At 45.8% G+C, this 21,346-nt stretch overlaps 1 protein-coding gene and 1 long non-coding RNA gene across 3 annotated transcripts; one reads left to right on the top strand and one right to left on the bottom strand.

Moving 5' to 3' along the window:
* Window positions 1-241: 241 nt before the first annotated feature.
* Window positions 242-5,476, bottom strand: LOC121936656. The gene is made up of 3 exons (XR_006105005.1): window positions 5,342-5,476; window positions 3,427-3,534; window positions 242-2,384 (listed from the first exon to the last, which is right to left on the bottom strand). It is a non-coding gene; the product is annotated as an uncharacterized LOC121936656 (long non-coding RNA).
* A 151-nt stretch (window positions 5,477-5,627) lies between these two features.
* RLIM (ring finger protein, LIM domain interacting) lies at window positions 5,628-19,912 on the top strand. 2 transcript variants are annotated; one of them, XM_042479272.1, is made up of 4 exons: window positions 5,628-5,809; window positions 12,008-12,199; window positions 14,375-14,458; window positions 15,696-19,912. In XM_042479272.1, exons 2-4 carry the CDS (start codon window positions 12,031-12,033, stop codon window positions 17,264-17,266), a joined length of 1,824 nt encoding a protein of 607 aa, XP_042335206.1. In that variant the 5' UTR covers window positions 5,628-5,809; window positions 12,008-12,030; the 3' UTR covers window positions 17,267-19,912. The 2 variants fall into 2 exon arrangements, with proteins under 2 accessions (XP_042335206.1, XP_042335208.1); XM_042479274.1 differs by lacking the exon at window positions 5,628-5,809 and having other exon boundaries at window positions 12,066-12,199; window positions 14,304-14,458.
* Window positions 19,913-21,346: the final 1,434 nt, after the last annotated feature.

The raw sequence follows: 21,346 nt of genomic DNA, 5'->3' as shown, positions 1-21,346 counted from the left end.
TTTGTAGAGCAACCAGAAGGCTTCATGTTAAGTGGGAAGCCTGGTGTCACCCACGACCTCCTCTCTAACCCTAAACTTTTACCTCTTATTAGAAGGCCCCTGGTCATTGACACCGCCCTGCTTTCACCCTTTATACACTTTCCCTAAATGTATACGGGCTAGGGTCCCAAGTGTTTAATATCTTTCCATAGCGTGCTTTTATGTGCCTATACGGTTTAGAATTGACACAGTCAGAGGCTTCTGTTTTAACAAATGAACACTGACTTTACTCAATAATATTTGGCAAGAATGTAAGGTAGACTAGTTCCAAGGTGGTATGGTTAGATATGGTTTTGGGCATTTCACAGTTTCCTCTTTACGATCTCCAATACACTTTCTTTCCCATTCTGTATCCTCCTCTCAATTCAATTCCCTTCAACTCCTGGCAGTAAGAGCTGTCTGACAGTGGAACATGTTCCCTTGGAGAATGGCGGAGTCTCCTTTAGAGGTCTTTAAACAGAGGCTGGATGGCCATCTGTCAGGGATGCTTTGATTTTGAGTTCCTGCATGGCAGAAGAAGGGGGTTGGACTGGATCAGGGCCCTTGGGGTCTCTTCCAACTCTAGGATTCTGTGATTCCTCATCTCTCTTAAACTCCCCCTCAGCTACTCTGCACTGAACCCTCCTGAGAAGAAGTATTTAGAACTGAACTGAACTTCGCTTAACTCAACATAGGGGTGAAAGAGACCACCCAAAAAGGGTGGATTGGGGCTGCATGGTGTGGCTCCAAACCACCATGGAGGTGGGCCAAATACTCATGTGGAATTGCCCAGCCTGACGTCTGGTCATCTTGTGGGTATGCAATGTCTAAAGACCATGCCCCCAAGCCCTGCAGAAGTCGGCTTTACTGGGCCGACTGTTTCGGCATTTAACTGATGTAAATGACTTCCCAGTCACTGGCTCCTCCCTTTTCTATCCACTCCCTCCCTGTCAGCCCAAACTGGGAGTGGCTGCCATGAAAGCAAGTCTGGCCAGTGACTCCGTCACACCTGGCAAGAGAATGGAATTTGGATGGCTAGAGTGATGAGAGCTGGCATTTCTGACAGGGGCTACTCCAAATCTCTGCCACTTCCTTTCAGGAACTCTGAATCGTATAATCTTGGTCCTCAGGTCCAACCCCTGCCATTGCAAGAATGCACAACTCCACCCTGAAATCTTTGTAGCCAAGTGGAAGATGGCAAAAGAACTGCTAATCTGGTCATAGTTGATGTCAAAAGAGGAGACTTCTCCAGATTGCGGGAACTTATGAGGAAAGCCAAGGTAGTCAGATACTCCCAACATGCTCAGTGTTACTCAAAACCACAATGACAGCTACTGCTGTACGTACACAACAGGTCACTAAAAGTAGCACAGGAAGTCTAGGAGGAAGGGCCCCAGCCTGATTAACAAGCAGGAGAGGAAAGAAAGACTTCCTTCAGAAACTGGAAGCCTCGCCCAAACAAGGCAAGCAAAAATAAGAACCAGCTTGCACAAATAAATAACACATGCCACAAAATTTGGGAATACAAAAGATTTGCAGCTTTGATACTACAGTTATTCTGTGTTGTGTCATTTTTGACTTATGGTGACCTGGAAGCAAACAGATCATAGGGCTTTCTTGGCATGTTTCTTCTTCAAACCGCTAAACCATGCTGGCTCTATTAGGGTCATTGTTTTTAGTTGGTCTAACAGTATACTCACATCTAACAATGAGGGCCATCTTCCATCTCTTAGTCTGAATCCCTAAAACCCACTTTAAAAGCAGGCAGCTGAACCAAAGGAATTCTGGGGCTGAAGGATAAGGTGTCTGGTTCTGAGGGAGAGACCTGGAGGACAGATAGAGGTAGCCTTCCAATTTTTTGTTGTAGAATCAAACATTTGGAGCAACAAATGAGAAAGCAGCATTTTTTGTAGGATGTGGAGACCTTTAGATGATGGACAGGCATGAAATGGGAAGAGCAAAAATCATGGCAAGGGGAATATTCCAGGCTGTCACAGTTACAGGGCTGTACGCAATGTCAGAGTCCATCTCCTGTCAGAGGTAAGCTGAAAGTTGCAGACCCAGAGCATAAGCATGTACTGATTTAGGTTCTGCTTCCAATTTTCCTTCTTTAGTGTTGTGTGAATTTCTGAAAACCATAATTTGGGCACGCAGTGCTTTCTGGCCAACCACTTTGTTCTTCAGCCTTCAGTTGTGAGTGACGAGTGGCAGATTCCTGGCCAGAGTATCTGTAACGGCAGCCAAGGAAAGGCAGGCAGGCTCCGCACAAGCCATTCTCGCCAACCCTCATTCTGGTGCAAAACTTGCTCTCTGCTTATATCATCTCATGGAGGTAAGGAAGGGACCCTCTGCCTTGTCAGATGCTTCTAAAGAGAGAAACCAGTAGGCCAGGAAGCATGATGGGCAAGAAAGAGGGTCATTTTGTACTGAGAAAGATAAATGCACACACTTGAGATGAACAAACAATATGGATTGTATTTGTTAGTCGACATGTGCACAGTGCCCCCTAGTGGGTGGGATTGGAACTGATCACCTGCAATTTAGATCAGCTGCTGTTGTTTTCTTGTGTGATCGTTTCCGAATTATGGCGACCCTAAGGCGAATCTATCATGGGGGTTTCCTGGCAAGATTTGTTCAGAGGGGGTTTGCCATTGCCTTCCCCTGAGGCTCAGAAAGTGTGACTTGCCCAAGATCACCCAATGGGTTTCACGTCCGAGCCAGAAATCGAACCCTGGTCTCCTGGTACAACACTCAAACCACAATGCTCAATTCCACCTGAACATTAGGAAGAACCTCTTTTCTGTAAGCAGTCTTTTGACAGTGGAATGGACTGGCTTGGAAGGAGATGGACTCTCCATCTTTGGAGAATTTTTCCACAGGGGTTGGATGGGCATCTCTCAGGAGTGCTTTATTTACTGTCTTTATTTATTTACTGTATTTATCTTCGGCCCTATAATTAGTTCCCTGCCCTCAGGATTACAATCTAAACAAACAAACAAACAAGCTTTAGCTGTGTACTCCAGCATGGCAGAATGGGGTTGGACTATATGTCCCCCTTGTGGTCCCTACCAGCTCTAAGATCCTATAAACCAAACACCGCACATACATACCTGTCCCAGGACCTCCACAATAATGTTACTCCTTCCCTATATTAAAGGAACCACATAGGATAAATAGAGTCGCAAATATTAACAGACTCTTTTCTGAGCAGGGCACAAGCAACTTGCATTAACTGTGACTTATTGAAATAATACAGTTAATGGCTGCAGCTCACTGTGACACTCCCTCCTGCAACCCTGAGCCCCGAAGCACCATCTCTTTCATGCTGTTCTGTCTTTCGGCATGAAGACCAGCCAATCTGAGGCTAGTTTCGTAAACAGTCATGACCAATCCCAAGCGCAAACCCACCTCCGTCCTTCCATGTATGGATGAGCTGAGCTGCAAGCATCTTGCTCCTTCTGTGTGTTCAGAGGCTCGGTTGTGTTGTTTCAGGAGGGCTGGTTGTTTTTTAATGTCCTAGAAAGAAAGAAAACGAGAAAGAGGATCCTTAGCTGCAGTCAGAGCAGGGGCAGCCAACTGAGGAGGAGGCAGGTGGTAAGGCACTTAACCCAGACATCAATATGCATTTCAGTGACAATCTCCCTTTTAAGGGAATCAGTTCCTCCAAGTGGTGTGTGAAATACTTTGTGGGAGTTGGCAGATAGCATTAAGGAAGAACCAGTTAAGCCAGAGTTATTCAGTCGCTGAAGCTAAACCATTTTAACCGTCTCGGGGCTCAGGCTTTACAGGTTGGGAATCATCCGCTCAATCCCATCAGCGTCTTCTACCTGATCCTTTTAACTAGAGAAGTAAGGTATAGAGCCAAGCAGGCGCTCCACCATCCAGCCGTGGTCCCTGGGGGAACCATCCCTTTCAACAAGAGTTCTGTGTGCCTCTTTATACTTGTGACTGAGTGTGGTATGTTTAAGAAATCCAGTCCAGGTTTCACAAGAGCACAAGTTCCCTGGGCCACAAATCATCTCGAGTCTAAGGTGAACAAGAGCCAGCGTGGCGTATTGGTTTCAGTATTGGACTTGGCCTCGGCCATGGAAATCCATTAGCCACTCTCACCTGAAGAAACCTTGCCAGGAAAACCCAACTGATTTGGAGGCACCCAACAGCCACAAAAACACACATGCTGACAAATATATACAGAGAACAATGCTAGTTTCAGGCAGTGTGAGGGTTTTCAGTACAGCAATAGCAAGTGCAAGTGCATTTCTATACCACTTATCAGTGCACTTAAGCACTCCCTGCGTGGTTTACAATGTCAGAATCGAGGCAGCGTGGCATAGCAGTTTCAATGTTAAGACTATGGCTCTGGAGACCAGGGTTGGATTCCCAGCTTGGCAATGAAACCCATTGGGTGACTTTGGGCAAGCCACACTTTCTCAGCCTCAGGGGGAGGCAAAGGCAAAGCTCCTCTGGGCAATTCCTGCCAAGGAAACCCCATGAGAGGGCGAAGGCACACAACACACCTCTCACCCCGGGGTTCATCATTTGCCTCTCGCGAAAGAGTGCCAGCCGTGGCAATACTAGAGTTAAACACTGCCATAATGCAACCACAGGGAAAAGGGTGGCGTGCGTGGGGAGAATCCATTTCCTGAACACAAGTTCTATAGTACAGTATATGGCATTTCCATCAGTTTAGTATGTGGTATATCTATATGTGTACATACAGACATATACACAAACATATATATATAAAGCCACCGAGACTGTTCCAGTCAGGATTGGCAATGAGTTACGCCATTTATGTGGAGAAATACACACACACACACATATACATGTATATACATAATGGCCTAACTGGTTGTCTGTCGTAGTCTGTATGTGTGCATATATGTGTGTGTGTGTGTGATCTCTCTCTCTCTCTAGATATATATAATTTATACATAGTCAGAATTGATAACCAGAGTTAGGCTATTATGTGTGTGTATCTACATCTATATATAAGCACACAAAATGATATATATATGACATGTATGTGTGACTGTAAACATACACATGTATAAATACCTAACAAAATACATATATACATATGGTATCTCTGTCTATATTTACACACACACTAGTCATGGCTGACAAGCAGTTATGGCATTATATATGTATATATATATGTGTGTGTGTGTGGCTATAGATATATATAGATATATATATAGTGTGTGTAGATATATACAGTATAGATATACAATGGCTTAGTTCTGTTTCCCAGTCCCTCAGAGTCTCTCCTCCTTCTCCTCGGGAGCCCCCAATAATCCCAGAAGGCATCTGAGGCGCGTACACGTGTCCGCGGGAGTCTCGTCTGAACACAGGCAGAACCCTCCCCTCAGAACCACAGGCCTCTCTTCTTTCCCTTCCTCTTCAAAATGGCCGCCCCCATCATCCCACCTCGCTCTCGCACACAGGGACCGCTCTATCCCTCCCAGCCCTCCACACTCTATGGCTGTTGTTTTTCAAACAGCGAGGCGCCGACTGAGCATGCGCGCGCGCGCGTCGGGGGCGGAAGCCGCGTCGCGTCACTTCCTCCCGTTGCGCGCGCAGCCTGGCCGCCCTCTCTTCCCGCGCATGCGCAGTCCTGCTTTCCTCCCTCCGTTTCCCTCATTAACAGAGGCACCGTTTCCGGGCTCGAAGTTCCTTAGTAACAATGGAGCCTAAGATGGCCGCCTGAGAGGACGGAGCGCAGGAAGGGACTCATCGGGGGCCGCTTCTGAATCAACTGACCGAAGAGGAGGAGGAGGAGGAGCAGAGGGTCAGTAGCGGAGAGGGGCCTTCCTGGGGCGAGACCCGGCCAGGCCTCTGGGGCCGATCCAAAGGCCTTCCCCGGAATGGCTCCTGGCCTCGGCTTCGATCTGGAGTCCCTCGGGGGCCGGGAGGGGGAGGCCAGATGCCTTCTCCGGGGAAGGAAGGGAGGCCGGGAGAGCGGGACTCGCTGCCCGAGGCAGCCCGAAGGCAAAGCTGCCCTGACTCCCCTTCCGCCGAGGGAGGCCCGGCTGGGACCCTCCTGGCCGGATCCCTCCGAGGCTGAGAGGAGAGCCGCCCTGGCGGGACTCAGAGCCCGAGGCCTAGGGCAGCCCTGGTCCCGAGAAGGAGCAGCCTTCCTCAGCCTTTCGGGCCCTTGAAGCCTGTCAAATGGCGGGGGTTTGGGGGCAAGCCTTAAGGGGAGCCTCTCGGGGGGGTTCTTGGCAAGGTTTGCCCGGAGGAGGCTTGCCTTTGCCTTCCTTTGAGGCTGAGAGAGTGTGACTCACTATAAAAGCGATACCTAAAGAGTTAAACCTCCCCCGATGGGTCTTGGATGGCTCCCGGGGGGGGGGGAATCCTGGCTGAGAACCCCGCCTCTGGAAAGGGAGGCCTGCCCTCTTTGACATCCCTGGGAGCCTCCTTCTGGAGGGAATGTTTGTGGCTTTGACTCTGGCCAATTGTCCTCTCTAGGAACCTCTGCCAGAGGTTGGCCATAGAGAAGCGAGAGGTCCCTAGAGGAAGCACTTCTCTGGGCATCTGTAGGTCCTCCAGCCTGAGTCTATGGTCAACATCTGGCAGGACCTGGGGGTCCCTAGAGAGCGTCCTCTTCCATAGGAAGCGCTACGCTGGGTCTCTCCAGGAGGGCAGGGACTGGGGCATCTCTGCCTACAGCCAGCTTCACAGCACTTGGAGGAAGGAGGCAAGCAAGAAACGCAAGACAGAAGGGCTGGCATTTGGAAAGGGCAGGAGGGAGTCGATAGAATAGTCTGGGAGCAGGTGACCTTTCAGTAACTGAAGGGAGAAGAGGAAGGAAGCGCCCAGATGACGGTCAAGGAAAGCGTGAAGAGCAAAGGGAGACGACACTCACTCAGCCCTTCTGAAACTGAGTCATGGTTACTACTCCTCTTAAGGGAGCAGCCCCACGAGGCAGAGATGAAACTGGTGTTAATCACTGGTCTCTCGTATTGTACTCTTCCCTCCAGCGATATTCAGCCTCGCTCCCTTTCTGAGGCCAAGCTCAGAAACAACACAAAACCTTAAAAACCATCTAACAGCCAGAGTGCTAACATTTAAATTTACCTATAGAGCTTAAGGCAGCGGGACCTGTTTGTGTGACAACACACACACACACACACACAATACAACTGGTGTGTCTGCATGGACTCTGAAGGAACGGCGTCTCCTTCTTTTTAATACTGCAAGGGTCAGAAACTAACTTGCAATGTCAGTTGTGGTTTGCCATTCCCTGAGTGCAGAATGAATGGGGAAATAAATGCCTTGATTGTTTCTACGTCATCACAACTACTTTTCTGGCATGGAGATGGCATGCAAAGGTTGGGATTGTGTCTTTGAAGTGGAGATTTACATCATTCGCAGAACTCACTGTGGCCTTGTGTTCAAATGGTGCAAAATGGAGCCGTTCCCTCGGCTGCGATTTCCAGGAATCCTGGAAAGTGTTCAGTTTTCCATGTTTTGTGGTTGAAAGACTTTCCTTTTCCCATTAAGTAACTGTCCAGATGCAACTCGCAAAGCAAGTCTTCCATAAATGAAAATGGACTCTGCCTGAACTTCAGCTGATTTCTAGAAATCATGGTGGATCAAAAGCTCTTGATAGTAGTAGATAAACCTATTGTATAAATAGCATTTTGGAGATTTTATTTACTGAGGCATCTCATGCAAGAAGAACATGAAGGGTCTGTTTGCCTTGTAATGCTTTCATTTGTGTAAATGGCAGGAAGAGGAGGATGAAGTTTACAGCTTTCTAATGATGACTCTGCTATCTCTCCCATAAATCCTTTATGGCATGTAAAAGGGCCACCTTCTCCTCCTGGCCTTGTAGTTGCCTACTACAGCTTTCAGGTGACCCTGGTTGTGTCCCTTTGAATCCAGAGAGCAAGTGAATTGGCTGAGAGTCGCATTTCCATAATCAGATCCTGGCTTCATGATGAAATTGTGGGCCAAGTTTAAACCATGGTAAATAAAAAACATTTTCAAGCTTCTTGTGGCCTCTTGAAAGCTTCTTTGAAAATGCATCCGGAGTTGTTTTCTTTCTTTCTTTCACCAGCCTCCACTTCTCCTATGATTTCCATTTTGATGGCCAAATAGATGCTTTTTTAAAATGCTTTTTGACATGGTTTGGGTATCTGCTTTCCCCTTTTCTTTCTGTCTTGCTATTGATCCATGCTTACTGGGGGGTTCTGAAGCCAACTGCTCTTTGCCTTGCCTATTGTAAGTAGGAATGTACAGCTGGAAAGAACCCCATTCTTTCCCAGCTCAGGTTTTATTATTCCTTGCACACTGCTGTATAGTCAGTCCAGCACCAAAAATCTGTTTTCTCTAGCCTCCCTTCAGCATCCTCCTGATGCTGCTTTAAGAACTTCCAGCTAAGTAGAGGACAAGGAGGAAAAGTAGGTGTTGCTCAGGCTTAAAAAGAGTTTCTTTGCCAGAGGCTTTGTGAACTGAGGTACGCCTGTGGTTTCGTGGGTCTCCTTCTAAAAGTTCATATTACTTTGGCTTCTGAGTTCATGTATTTTAGTTAGAAGATAAGCAGTTTTCCTTTTGAGTTGGTCAGTAGCAAATGGGTTCAGTGAGTATTGCAATTTGCCAGTGAACCTTCTCTCTTATCACTGTTGGCCTCAGCTTCTCTTCTGGGAACATCTGGATATTTTCATTTTCAGGAGTGGAGGGATAGAGTCATAGAGTTGGAAGAGACCGCAAGGGCCATCCAGTCCAACCCCATCTGCCATGTGAGAGATGAAAGGGGTTCATTCAGTTTATCTGCCTTCGGAGTCTCTTTAATTTAGTTATCCAGTGGTCTAACAACTTCCTGGATGGTTCCTTGCTTCTGATGTTTAGCATCTCTGAATTTCTCCTTTTATCTCCTTCATGCATGTTTCTGTTCTCTTACATTCACCCTATTTAGACAGGCTTTTAAAAAAACAACAACATTTAACGGCTGTCTTCACATTTCTCATTAACTGTTCTTGGACTAAGGCTGTTTGGAATTTGTACTTCCCTTTCTCCCTTGTGACATATTCTAGCTGACCTCAGAAGTGTTTTTAGAGTAGGCCCCAAGCATTGCAGAGAGGGTTGGCTCTTTTGGTTTATTGGAAGAAATTAGGATTTGTAAGGTAGAGTGACAGATCCATGACTGATTCGTATTCACTGCGTTGTCACAATTGTGGCACTACTGTCACAATCATGAATGGCCTCCCAAACCTACTTTGCCAGGCAGCAGCTGCACCAAGAGATAGAGGTCTGTTCAACAGGCAACTGAGACGCAAGAAGATGCCATTTCCACCACCATCCTGGCCAGCAAGTGATGCTGCAAGCCGCAGAAGCAGGGCCCTGTCACCATTATTTGTCTCAGCCTTGCTTAGTGGCAAGAGGGGGCTGGAAATACTATCCTCCAGCACCCAGATTGCCAAGAGAACAGTCCTCCGTCACTTGGTGCCTCAAGTAAGCTGGAAATGGGGTTGAGGGAAGCAGGCAGCCAAACAGGCAATTTACAATATGGACCTATAGTAGTGAAGGTCTTTTGATGGGAAAAAGCACTAGCTAGTTCTGGTTAACTGTAGGGAGGTGTGGTAAGTAATAATGGAATCTGTCTTCTTAGCAACACCTGCGGTTAGCTCTCAGCAGCCTCCAGCTCATTATCGTAGCGATGGAGTGGGAAGTTGTTGGCACATGCGATAATATTTCGGGAGGAAGTAGCTTTCAAATGTGAGAATGAGGTTTAATTAAAGGTAGCCATGGTTCAGGGCATGCCACATACCAATAGCCTGTTTTGGCACCAAGTGGGGCAGGAGGCAGCATTAAAATCCAGGTATTTGCCCTGTGCTCTTCCTGGGTAGACAACGGTTGAGGATCAATGAGAGCTGCTGGGCATCCTCTCTTCCAAAATGTTCCTGTTGCTGTTTCAGAATATAATACATTCCACTAGATTTTAAGGATGGGGAGATTTGTTTTGGAGGGGATGGAAATACTCCACTGTGTATTCTAGCAGTCCTGTGGTAACAACTCAGAGAAGTTGTCCAGAGAATATACAGGATGGGTTTCGGCAGACCACAAGCTTTTAGAAGACAGTCTAGTCAAAGCCCAACCGATCTTATCTATCCAGCATCTATTTATTTTAATTTCAAGAGGGAATAGTTGAAATAAGTGGGGCTTAAAAGTGCTTAGTGTCGGCTGGGTTGTGCCATTAGAGATTCAGTAGCTTTTAACATTATTTGTGGTTCTAATTTTATTGTCATTTTGTCCTCAAAGGTCTAATCCAATATATGCTGTGACATGAAGCTTCAGTTGCCCATCTGCTGCTTGTGTCCATCAATTGAGCCACCTCTTCTGCTGGGAATGCAGTCATTTCAGTATTTGTCCATGTCTTAATGGGTGAACAGCGTGCCTTTAAAGTAACAGCCACCAACTTTGGCGGCCTGCGCACATCCATCCCCAGCCGCACGTGAGAGGACCACTCCTTCCCCCTGCCCTCAAAGTCTGAGAAGGACCCTGGGTCCTCTGAGAGTTTGAGGAGGCCATTTTGACAAGGTTTTAGCCTGTCCTGACATTGGTTAGGCCCATGAGATGCCTTTTTTAAACCAAAATCAGAAGGGACCAGAAGTCACTTCCAGTTTTGCATCTGCCCTGCCACCCTAAAACATTTCAAATCCTCATGGGCCTCAGAAATCTCTTTTTCTACTCCTGTGTTTTTAATTATTTAGTGTAGAGCTTCACAGAAACCACATGCCATATTCTCTTCCTGTGTACCACTGGCTGCACATTTGCTGCACATGGTTTGGCTCTTAGTAACTGCTTCCAAGCCTAATTGCTAAATTGTCATTGGAATTAAAGAGTTGCTGCCATAGTTCAGTAGTGAATGTGATCTTGGAGGTTCCTGTTTTTTAAAATCCTTCAGTAATTCATTTTGGGCAAGCTTAAGTTTGGCCTGATGGTCAGTTGACTGGCCAGATTTTCCAGGAAATGGTTGCTTACTTCCTTTTGTTTCATGAGGCTATTGCTTCTTAGCAAAGGCAGAAGTAAGGGCACCTTTCTCACTCACCTTATAGTAGTCAGAGCAAACCCAGGAGCATAGCAATGCTACTGCCACAAACTGTCTGCTGTAGTTGCAGGCATCTCCAAAAATTCAAACAACCATCTGGAGAAATGTATATGTTTAGTGAGCACAACAACCTTTCTTGGCTGGGTGGCCAATGGTAGGGATGATGGGAGCTGTGATCAGTTCTGCTGGATGGGTACTTAGTTGAGGAAGGTTGGAGTCATGTCTTCTACAGGGATGTAAAGTAACTTGTGAGCAAGATGGAGTGGAGAGGCCTGTCAACAACGATCAGTGCAGACTCTGCTACTTCGATACAGACTAAATTGCTTAATAAGGAAGATGAGACCAGAAACCTGACTGCAAATAACCTGCATGGAAAAGTACATACCAGACCTTAAATCCCCCCCACACACACACACACAGAATCCTGGGATTTGTAGTTTGATGACAGACCATGCTGACTACTCATCAAACTACAAATCCCTTGTTCCCACAGCATGGAGCCATGACAGTTAAAGTGGTGTTGAACTGCTTTGTTTTGCGACTGTGGAAGAGCTGTTAGCTCATAGTCCCTTCCCTATAAAGCGGAGCCATTGAACTGAGTCACTGAATCAGTTGAGTTTACCTATGTGTTGAGTCACCATTCAGCAGTTGATTCAGCAAGTTTGTTCTGGTTGGGACTAACCCACAAGATTCCAGACATTGTTAGCTGGAATCTAGTTGTAGGTTTTGTTGTTACATGCTTTCAAGTCAGCCCCAACCTATTGGAACCCTATTACAGTGGGCCCTCTATTACTTAAGAAGCATTGTTGCATTCTATTCTTTGTGTGTATGTGTGTGCTCATGAAATATTGTGACTTATCCATTCTTGTGTCTAAGACCAGGGACACTATGGCTCTCCAAACGATTTGACTGTTCCTTCTTCTCTTCCTGTAGACATTTCCCCAACTTTTACCAAGATGGAAAGCTCCGATTCTAATAATAAAGGGAGTGTCGATCAATCCGAAGCACAGCGTCGGAGTCAGCTGGACCGATTGAATCGGGAAGAAGCTTTCTATCACTTTGTAAATAATCTCAGTGAGGAGGACTACAGGCTAATGAGGGATAACAACTTACTAGGCACCCCTGGTATGTTAATTGATGCCCTTCATGCTAGTCAGATTCATCAAAATACGTAGAAAGTCTCTCACTAAGTTCCATGGGGGAGAGTGGAGCCTAACGTTGAAATCTGACTTTAAGAGATCCAGTACTCACACTTGCTGATATTCTGCTAAACATGCAATTATTTAAATCCTTCTGTACAAGGTAGCTGATTTGTTGAGCATATTAAACATCATGGGGGGGGGGGGGGTCTCACATATGTCTGAGGTTGATTCCTCACATCTTAATTTCTTTAAAAGTGAAGACCTTTCAAGACCTGTACCAAACCAAAATTAAATTAATTTCGGCTGCATCCTCACTGCAGAAATAATCCAGGTTGACGCCACTTTAACTGCCATGGGTCAGTACTGTGGAGTAGTTTTGTGAGTTGTTTTGCCTTCTTTGTCAGAGAGCTCTGGTGCCGCAACAAACTGCAGTTCCTGGAATTGCATAGCATTGGGCCATGGCAGTTAAAGTAGTGTCACTCTGGATTATTTCTGCAGTGCAGATGCAGTCTTAGTTTCAGAGGTACATTAGACTAGCACAGACCCTCAATATCCAGGTACATATTTTACATTAACTCTGCGTTGGAGAAGTGTGGTGGTGACTGTTATGTAGGGTAGGCTTATAAAGGGGCTGCTTCTGTGTCTGAGAGATTGTGAGGAGGAGTGACATGCCATTAAAGGTATGTTGACCTTTCTGTAGTGACAGCATGTAATGTAAAGATTACCACTCTCTCACACTTGAGGTATTTGATGGTGCAATATGTAACAGTGGCTTACATCAAGCACACTTGATTACAGTTGTTACTCTGTGGGGCTCTTTAACATGTAAATGTGTGTTATGCGCTCCAGCAAGTAGCACCAGCACCAGCTCCATCAATTTTCTAAGTAACTAAAAGATTTATTCAATAAATCAACAGAGCATATCAGAAACAGAAGATAAAAAAAATACCAAATGAAAAGCATGGTAAATTTGAAAGAAGAGGAAGAGACTACTTTCATCAAACATGATATGCTATGAAAGTATTTAACTTCTCAGTTGATCTCTCCAGTACCACACCTTGTAGTAACTGCTATCTAGTTCTACATCTCTGGCCTTTCTTATTTGTATCATTCATGTTACACACAGAGACACACCTATATACAGACGCACATGCTTGCAGTTTGGTCTATCACAGCTCACAGTGGTTTTCAGAATAGTTAGCCATCTATGTATTCAGTCCCCCCAATCCCCAAATTCTGCTCAGTCTTCCGCTTCCTATCTTTCTGGCAAAAAAGGTCACATCAAGCAGAATGCAAACCAATGGCTTTCTCTTTGCTACTACCCTAAGATACACCAGTGCAAGGGAGAAAGGGTTCCCCCCCCCCCTTATTGCTCACTCATACTTATTAAGTGCTTTTTACAAAAAGCCAAAAACCAAAACCATATAAATAGAATATAATGAAAGCATCAAACTGGCCATAGCAGAATTCTGGGACAGGCAGGACGCTCTCGACCTAATGCCAGACAGACTGTATTGTTGATGATGGTCCAAAACATACTGCAGAAATAATCCAGTTTGAGACTGCTTTAACTATGACTATGGTGGTGGCATGACTGAGAGAAAGCCCTTGAAGATAAAGCTATGAAAGGTTCATATAGGGAGATAGGGTATTTCACGTAGCCTGGACCCAAGCTGTAGAGGGCATTATTTGTCAGAACCAGCACTTTGAATTCTGCTCAGAAACAGACCAGTAGCCATCAAAGATCTTTCATGTGTTCCCTGTAACCATTCATCCCAGTCAGCAGCCTGGCCACAGCATTTTGGGAGTTGCAGTCCAGCAATATCACTACTTTAAACAAAATCACCTCCCAGTGCTCTTCTCCTGGACCCTGCCATGCCTCCGCCATTCCCCCTCTGTTCTCATTTCTGTCACAGAGAGCAGTCTTTCAAAACTGGATGGTGTTTTTTTGTTTTTTATCACATCTTTTAAATCCCGAAGTCCCCGGTAGTGTTTCAGCCGAAGAGTATTGCAAGTGAAAGTTAACCCTAAGGTTTACTATCTGAGCAAAATGCATCTCTGCTTGATTAGTGGCTTTTCTACCACAGATGTTCCGGTTTGCCAGCATGGATTCTTGGATGTGTAGATGCTTGATCTGGATTGCACATTGTCTCCTCAGGTGAAATTACTGAAGAAGAATTGCTAAGAAGGCTGCAGCAGATCAAGGAAGGTCCATCGCAGCAAAACATGGAAGACAATAGAGGTATGTCATCTAAGCTCACGTGGCTGAAGGCATACTAGAAACTGAAAGGAGAAATGCTGTGGCCAAGGATGTTCTATCTTCCACTGTGTTGTTTTTTTTTACACCCCCTTCCCATTTTATTGTACTGTGCCACCACCATTGTCCTGTTTCTAGGATTCCTTTTTGTAGGTGTGTATAAATGGCACCTCATGTGGTCTTTTTCTCTTAACAGGCCAAGGCAGATTGTTCTCTTCTCTTTTCTTTCTCCATTTTGTATCAGGCTAAGAGGACTGCAGTCCTAAACATGCCGACCAGGGGCAAAGGTTTATGGGAAGCTGGTTGATTTAAACATTTTTTTAAATTTGATTTTATTTGTACCCTGCCTTTCTCCCACTGCCTAACATTTTGTTTAAACTGGCTTGCCCACCTGCGCATGCCCCGTGAGAGTCCCAAGAATCTTTGGTTTGGCCAGGCTCTGCCTTGTTATACTTCACATACAGCGGCCAAGGAAGTGATTTAAACTGGGTCCTGGGTTTATGCAGTTTTGACTGGGAAGGTTCTTGCCTGCCTAAAATTGCACTGAAAGTGGACCTTGCCACAGACCCCTCTTCAGTCGGTTTGTATAGGTTTTGGCTGCAATTGTTCTAATATAGGGGCTAGCGCACAATTTAGAAGTGTGGTTAAAAGTTTGCCAAGTAAAATTATAACAATGTGAGCATCCCTTGACCATCAGACAGTTGCCAGTAGAAAGCCAGCTGTTTGTCTTGATGCTGCCAACCATGTACTTTGTTTCTGGCACAGCTGTAGGCAACAGCCTGCTTTTGCCGTATGCAGAATTCAGTGCTTACCTCTGAAGTGAATTGCTGTGTGCTAATGTTTGCTCTTCTTTAAAGACCTATGGTGTATTCTCATATTGCCTACCATTATAAAATGGAAACTCTGTGGGTGCCTGCTAAGGTTTTTAAACTGCTAAACAAGTAACTCTTGTCATGTGAATGATAGAATAATGTTTTAATCTATTTTAACTACTTTGACAACGGCTTTGCTTCCTAGGTTAACTTGATGGAGCAAAGCTTATAAAGTCTTTAAGAATGTGCTAAGGAAACCCATAGTAGTTGGAATAGTTAAATGTTCACATGTGAAATTTTTGCACCTGAGACCCTTGTTCTTAAAGCTATTACTCATAACATTATTGGGAAAGTGTTTAGCCTGGACTTTCTGTAGTTTCCTAACACTGGCAGTTACTCTTGTCTGGCAGGTGCAGAGTCTCCAGAAGATGTATCGAATGGCGATTCCATAATAGATTGGCTTAATTCGGTTCGGCAGACTGGGAACACGACACGAAGTGGGCAAAGAGGAAACCAGTCTTGGAGGGCCGTAAGCCGGACTAACCCAAATAGTGGGGATTTCAGATTCAGTTTGGAAATAAATGTCAACCGTAGTAATGGAAACCCAGCCTCAGAAACCGAGGCTGAGCCTTCTGTAGAGCCATCCAGTGGAGAAGATTTAGAAACCAACCAAAGTGACACTGAGACCCCACGGTCTGACTCTCCTCCTCCTCCTCCCCTTCCTCCTCCCCCGATTGTAAGCCAGCCTGAACCAGAAACCAGTCCTCCTGAAGAGCAAACTGAGGAAGCTTCTCCTCACAGAGGCCAGAGAAGATCAAGAAGCAGAAGTCCTGAGCAGCGGAGGACGCGAGCAAGGACTGACAGGAGTAGATCACCTCTTAATCCAGTGAATGAATCTCCTCCGCGTTGGGTGCATCATCATACACCATCTGTAGTGCCTGACCTGTCCCCAACAAGTGAAGCTGAAGGAAGCTCTAGAACAAGGCAGCACATGGTGATAAGGCAACATGCAACTGCATCTGAGATGCCCACTGAAAACACAGTGCTCTTCTCATCCCCAGAAGCAAGACCTGCTCCTCAAGCAACTGGTTCTTCAGAAACAAACAGCAGTGCAGAGTCTGCAGCCCCTGGACAGAGGCCTCCAACTATTGTCCTTGACTTACAAGTGAGACGGGTGCGCCCGGGAGAATATCGCCAGAGAGACAGTATAGCCAATCGAACCCGATCAAGGTCCCAGACCCCAAACAACACCGTCACTTATGAAAGTGAGCGGGGAGGGCTCAGGCGCACGTTTTCCCGCTCGGAGAGGGCAGGAGTAAGAACTTATGTCAGTACCATCCGGATTCCCATCCGTAGAATCTTAAACACGGGCTTGAGCGAGACGACATCTGTTGCCATCCAGACCATGCTGAGGCAGATCATGACTGGCTTCGGTGAGCTCAGTTACTTCATGTACAGCGACAGTGAAGCAGATCCTGGCGCGCCAGCCCCAAACCCTAGTGTTGAAATGGCGGAGCCACCGAACGGAGGTGGCAGCGGAAGCAGTAGTTCAAGCAGTGAAGGCCCTGAGGCTGGACCAGGGGAGGCCTTTGAAAGTAGCAATGAAGGGGGCTCCACACCTGGCGCGAGGCGGGAAGGGCGGAATGCCAGGGGCTCCCTTACTTTTGAAGAAAGTGGTTCCCTGCCCTTCCTTAGTCTGGCACAGTTTTTTCTGCTCAACGAAGAGGATGACGACCAACCGAGAGGACTCACCAAAGAGCAAATCGACAACCTGGCCATGAGGAATTTTGGTGAAAGCGATGCTCTGAAAACCTGTAGCGTGTGCATCACGGAATACACAGAAGGCAACAAGCTTCGGAAACTGCCTTGTTCCCACGAGTATCACGTACACTGCATAGATCGCTGGCTGTCAGAGAATTCTACCTGCCCCATTTGTCGCAGAGCTGTCTTGGCTTCCAGTAATCGAGAGAGTGTTGTCTAAGCGAGTGTTGTGAACTTTTTAGCTGACTACACAGAGTGCTAATGGCTGGCGAAGATGCCGCTTTCCTCTGGCCACTTTTTGTGTGGTGGTAATCAATGTAAAGCAAGGAGATGGTGTGATCCTCCCAAACACAAACAAAATTTACAAAACGAAACAAAAACACCCCAAACCCAGCACTTTCATAGTGGAACCTCCACAAGTAGGGTTCCCAAAATAAGGCTGGGTTGTGTTAACCATTTTTTTTAAAGAAAGAAAAACCGAAACAAAACACCGCATTTGCCCAAAGACACTTGCCTGTTATGTAGTTTCTTTCTTGCCACACAAACAAGGTTCACATTTGTCCTCCTCAACCCGGTGTGTAGTGAAAATGCTGGAAGAACTCAGTGCTCCGCTCTTCCCTGTGAAGAAATTACGGGAGTCCTCCAGCAACGTGCAACCCATTGCTTCATTGTGGATTAAAACAAAAACAAGCTCTGCTACCTTGACAGAACGGTGAAATTGCACCCCAAGTATGATTTTAGCTCCTTTCCTGTATAGGGTACTGAATATGGTAATGTAAATAACACTAACGTTAGCCCCTCTTCTCACTGTACAGCTGTCTTAAGCCCAGCACTATGGTGTGCCATAGAACGAGCTGATAGTTTAATGGGGATATTTATCTTGCTGTGGAAATATATTAATTAATTGCTTATGCTTGTTTAAATAAACACTTTTGTTTTAAAAACTGTAAATGCTTTTTGTACAGGTCAGTAACTTTTCCATTGCACTGCTCCACTAACGCATTCGAAGTGAAATCTATGTGGGGGTTAGACATGAGAATGTGTCAGTGTGACTTCTCCAAGCCCAGAACAAACAAGAGGGCAAAGCGCTGTCTGCAGCTGAGGCGGCATCTGCACTGCAGAAATAGTGCAGTTGGACACCGCTTTAGCTGCCATGACTCAGTGCTGTGGAATTCATAGTTTCTTGTGGTGCCAGAGCGCTCTGACAGAGAAGACCAGTTGGAAGCTCCAAATCCCATAGCATTGATCCCTGGCAGTTAAAGCCATATCAAATTGCATTATTTCTGCAGTGCAGATGCAGCCTATGTTTAAAACCAGAGTGCTCCTGTAATGTAGGCAGAGCCAAAGCCATACAGCACATGGGAGGAGGAATGCCAGCTGTCCTGGGTTTGGCAGTGGCTGAACAGAGACAAATGGGAGACCAGTGTGCTGCTGTGAGGCCATTTCTCCTCTGAATGCTTGTAATACAAAGCCATGTCAGCTAGTGTTGCTTGGGAGTTTGGCTTCAAAGCCATGTCAGCTAGTGTTGCTTGGGAGTTTGGCTTCAAGCGTGTGCAGTTCAACGGTCCAGGTCCCCTCCTGGTTTTTCAGAGCAGTAATTGGTTGCTTTATTTCAAAACTTTGGCAATACTGACAGTGTTCTTTGCTCCATTGATACGACTGGACCAGGGGTAGCCATTTTCTCAGGGTTGGGCTGGCGGCTGTCTGTCAGGCACTTGCTGCATTGGGAGCACCACTTTCCCCATTTGTCATGGCTCAAATTCAGCAGTGACTCTGGTTTAGGAGGATGCTGGAGAATCTTCCTGCTCCACAGAATCCTTGTAGCAGAGTAATAGAGAGCGGAGAGAGAAATGGCTCAGTGGCAGATGGTGATAGCAGCAATAGAGCAGGGGGCTGCAATGGAGACCAAAAACAAAGGGTCCCATGTAACAACCCTTTTGTTACCAGCAGGGATGTGTGAGGTGTCACTTGACTGCATCCACACTGCAGAAATGACGCAGTTTGATACTGCTTTAACTGCCATGGCTTAACGTTACGGAATTCTGAAAACGATAGTTTGTTGTGGCACTGGAGCCCTCTGACAGAGAACCCCAAATGTCTCACGAAGCTACAGATCCCAGGATTCCACAACATTGAACCTTGGAGGTTAAAGCGGTGTCAAGCTGGATTGTTCCTGCAGTGTGGATGCAGCCCTTCTCTCCTGCCCCAAGTGCTGCGGCTTTTGACTTCTGCACAGCAGCTCCTTCGCAGTGGCTTGGGTGTCTTTCTAAACTATGAAGCGGGATTATTAAAACCTAGTGCCACCTCTAAAGCTTAGTTCCTGATTTTGGGGTGGAAGCAAAACTAGCAGAAATAGTCCTTTTTTATTCAAAGAAATCATTGACTTTGGTCAGTCTAAATCTTGTCAGTTCATGTATCCATAAAAGTTTTTAGACAACTGTTCAGAAATCACTTTACAAATCAAATACTCTTTCTTGATTACATACTAGGATTCAAGCTTTACTGAGCTAAGCAGGGCTTTGTGTTGCTTTTGCTTAAGGTTTTGAAACTTGAGAAATCTTCCCTTAGTATATGAAAGAAGAGACTTGTTGGGTTTTATGGAAGCAAGCAGTTCTAGCAGACAGACATACCTCTCCTTTTCACCTAGAGAAGAATTTTGTACAATGCCTCTCTTTCCCTCTCTTTTTGCTGCCTTAAGGACTGTTAGATTATGAATTAAGACACCGTTTTGGGTTTGCGCCTCTCTCATGGAACAACTGAAATTAGTTTTTCAAATTAAGAATGCAGATAAAGGCATTCTGCTCTTGTTGGGACATGCCTTTGTTTGTTTGTTTGTTTCCCCAAACATTAAAAAATGATTATTGGAGGCAAGCTTGTCCGGAGTTTCATTCAGAATTGCAGTGAAATCTACTTTATACGGTTCTTTACAGGTTTGCTCTTCATTCCTCCTTCCTTAACTGGATGATAGAAGATAGGAGGAGCGTTCATGACTTGGAAGCTGCTTCCTTCTTAGCGCAAAGGCCAGCGTCTCCCGAAGCCACTCTTCTTGAACCTTGATTTCTCTCCAACGGTAGTAACAGACCCTCAGATTTAGAGGTGCCAGAACTGAATAGTCTACATTTTTGCACCATCACATAGGAATGTGCCCAAAGCATCTTGTTTGGAGGGGTATGTTGAGGGGGGTCGAAGTAGATCGGGAGGCTTGCCCAGCAAAATTTGGAAACTTCTGGAGGTTGGCAAGACTGCCGGGAAGAAAACGCAACATGGCTGCAGTAGAAATGAAGCCGTCATGGCTGCCTCTGCATGCTATGAATAAATCCATTGATTTAGCAAGGTATAAAAATTACAGTAGTACATTTTTACCCTGGGAAAATGAATAGTAATTAATCTTGAACTTCTGCAGAGTTTAGGCACTGGGCTGTGAAAGACCAGGATTCGAATCCCTACTCAGCCATGGATACCTCCTACTGTGGATTCCCAGAGTTCCATACCATGGAGCCATGGCAGTTAAAATGGTGTCAAACTGGATTATTTCTGCAGTGCGGATGCAGCCTGGGTGAACTTGGGCAAATCGCACTCTCGGCCTCAGAGGAAGGCAAAGGCAAACCCCTTCTGGACAAACCTTGCTGAGAAAATCCCCATGATAGATTCTATGATTCTATAGATTTACTTTAGGGTTGTCATAAGTCCAAAAAAGACTTTATAGGACAACAACTTCTGCAGAAACACATCCTAGGCCCCCAGAAGAGGTTGGTGGGTTTGCCTCTGCTTTAGTCTCTTTAGCCCTAGTAGAGTTTGGTTGCCATGAAGCCAGAACAGAGAATCATACAGAGATGGTATGAGGGGGTCCCTGTGGATTTTTAAAAGGTATTTATTGCTTTGTTCCTATGCAATTTTGCCATTGACTGATCTAACATTCGCTGTCTGTCTTGCGGCATCTTAGGTGTCCAGCAGAGGGTTCTCTTGTATAACAGGAGAAGAGTGTTTTGCTGAAGCAACTAGAATTTTCAGCACGTGCTGGAAAATTTGTATACCGGAAATCTTGGGAAAGTTGTGTTTGGGTCAGTGGTGTTCCTAGGGTTGGTGTCACCCGGTGCTGTAACTCATGGTGTCACACACACATATACACACACCCATTGCTCTCCTCTCATTTTACACCGTACAGAACCCTTGGTAATGCTTTATTGCACTAATATCACTCGTAAATCGTAATTCCCTTATACCACTGAACATAAGGATTCTGGGGCCTCTCCTTTCTTCTCCCGCTGAGCTTCACCCCTCTCCCACCATCTTTTAAAGC

Source organism: Sceloporus undulatus, chromosome 7 (assembly GCF_019175285.1).
Source record: "Sceloporus undulatus isolate JIND9_A2432 ecotype Alabama chromosome 7, SceUnd_v1.1, whole genome shotgun sequence".
Lineage (NCBI taxonomy): Eukaryota > Metazoa > Chordata > Lepidosauria > Squamata > Phrynosomatidae > Sceloporus > Sceloporus undulatus.
The sequence above is the reverse complement of the archived record's forward strand: the minus strand, read 5'-3'. Positions and strand labels throughout refer to the sequence as shown.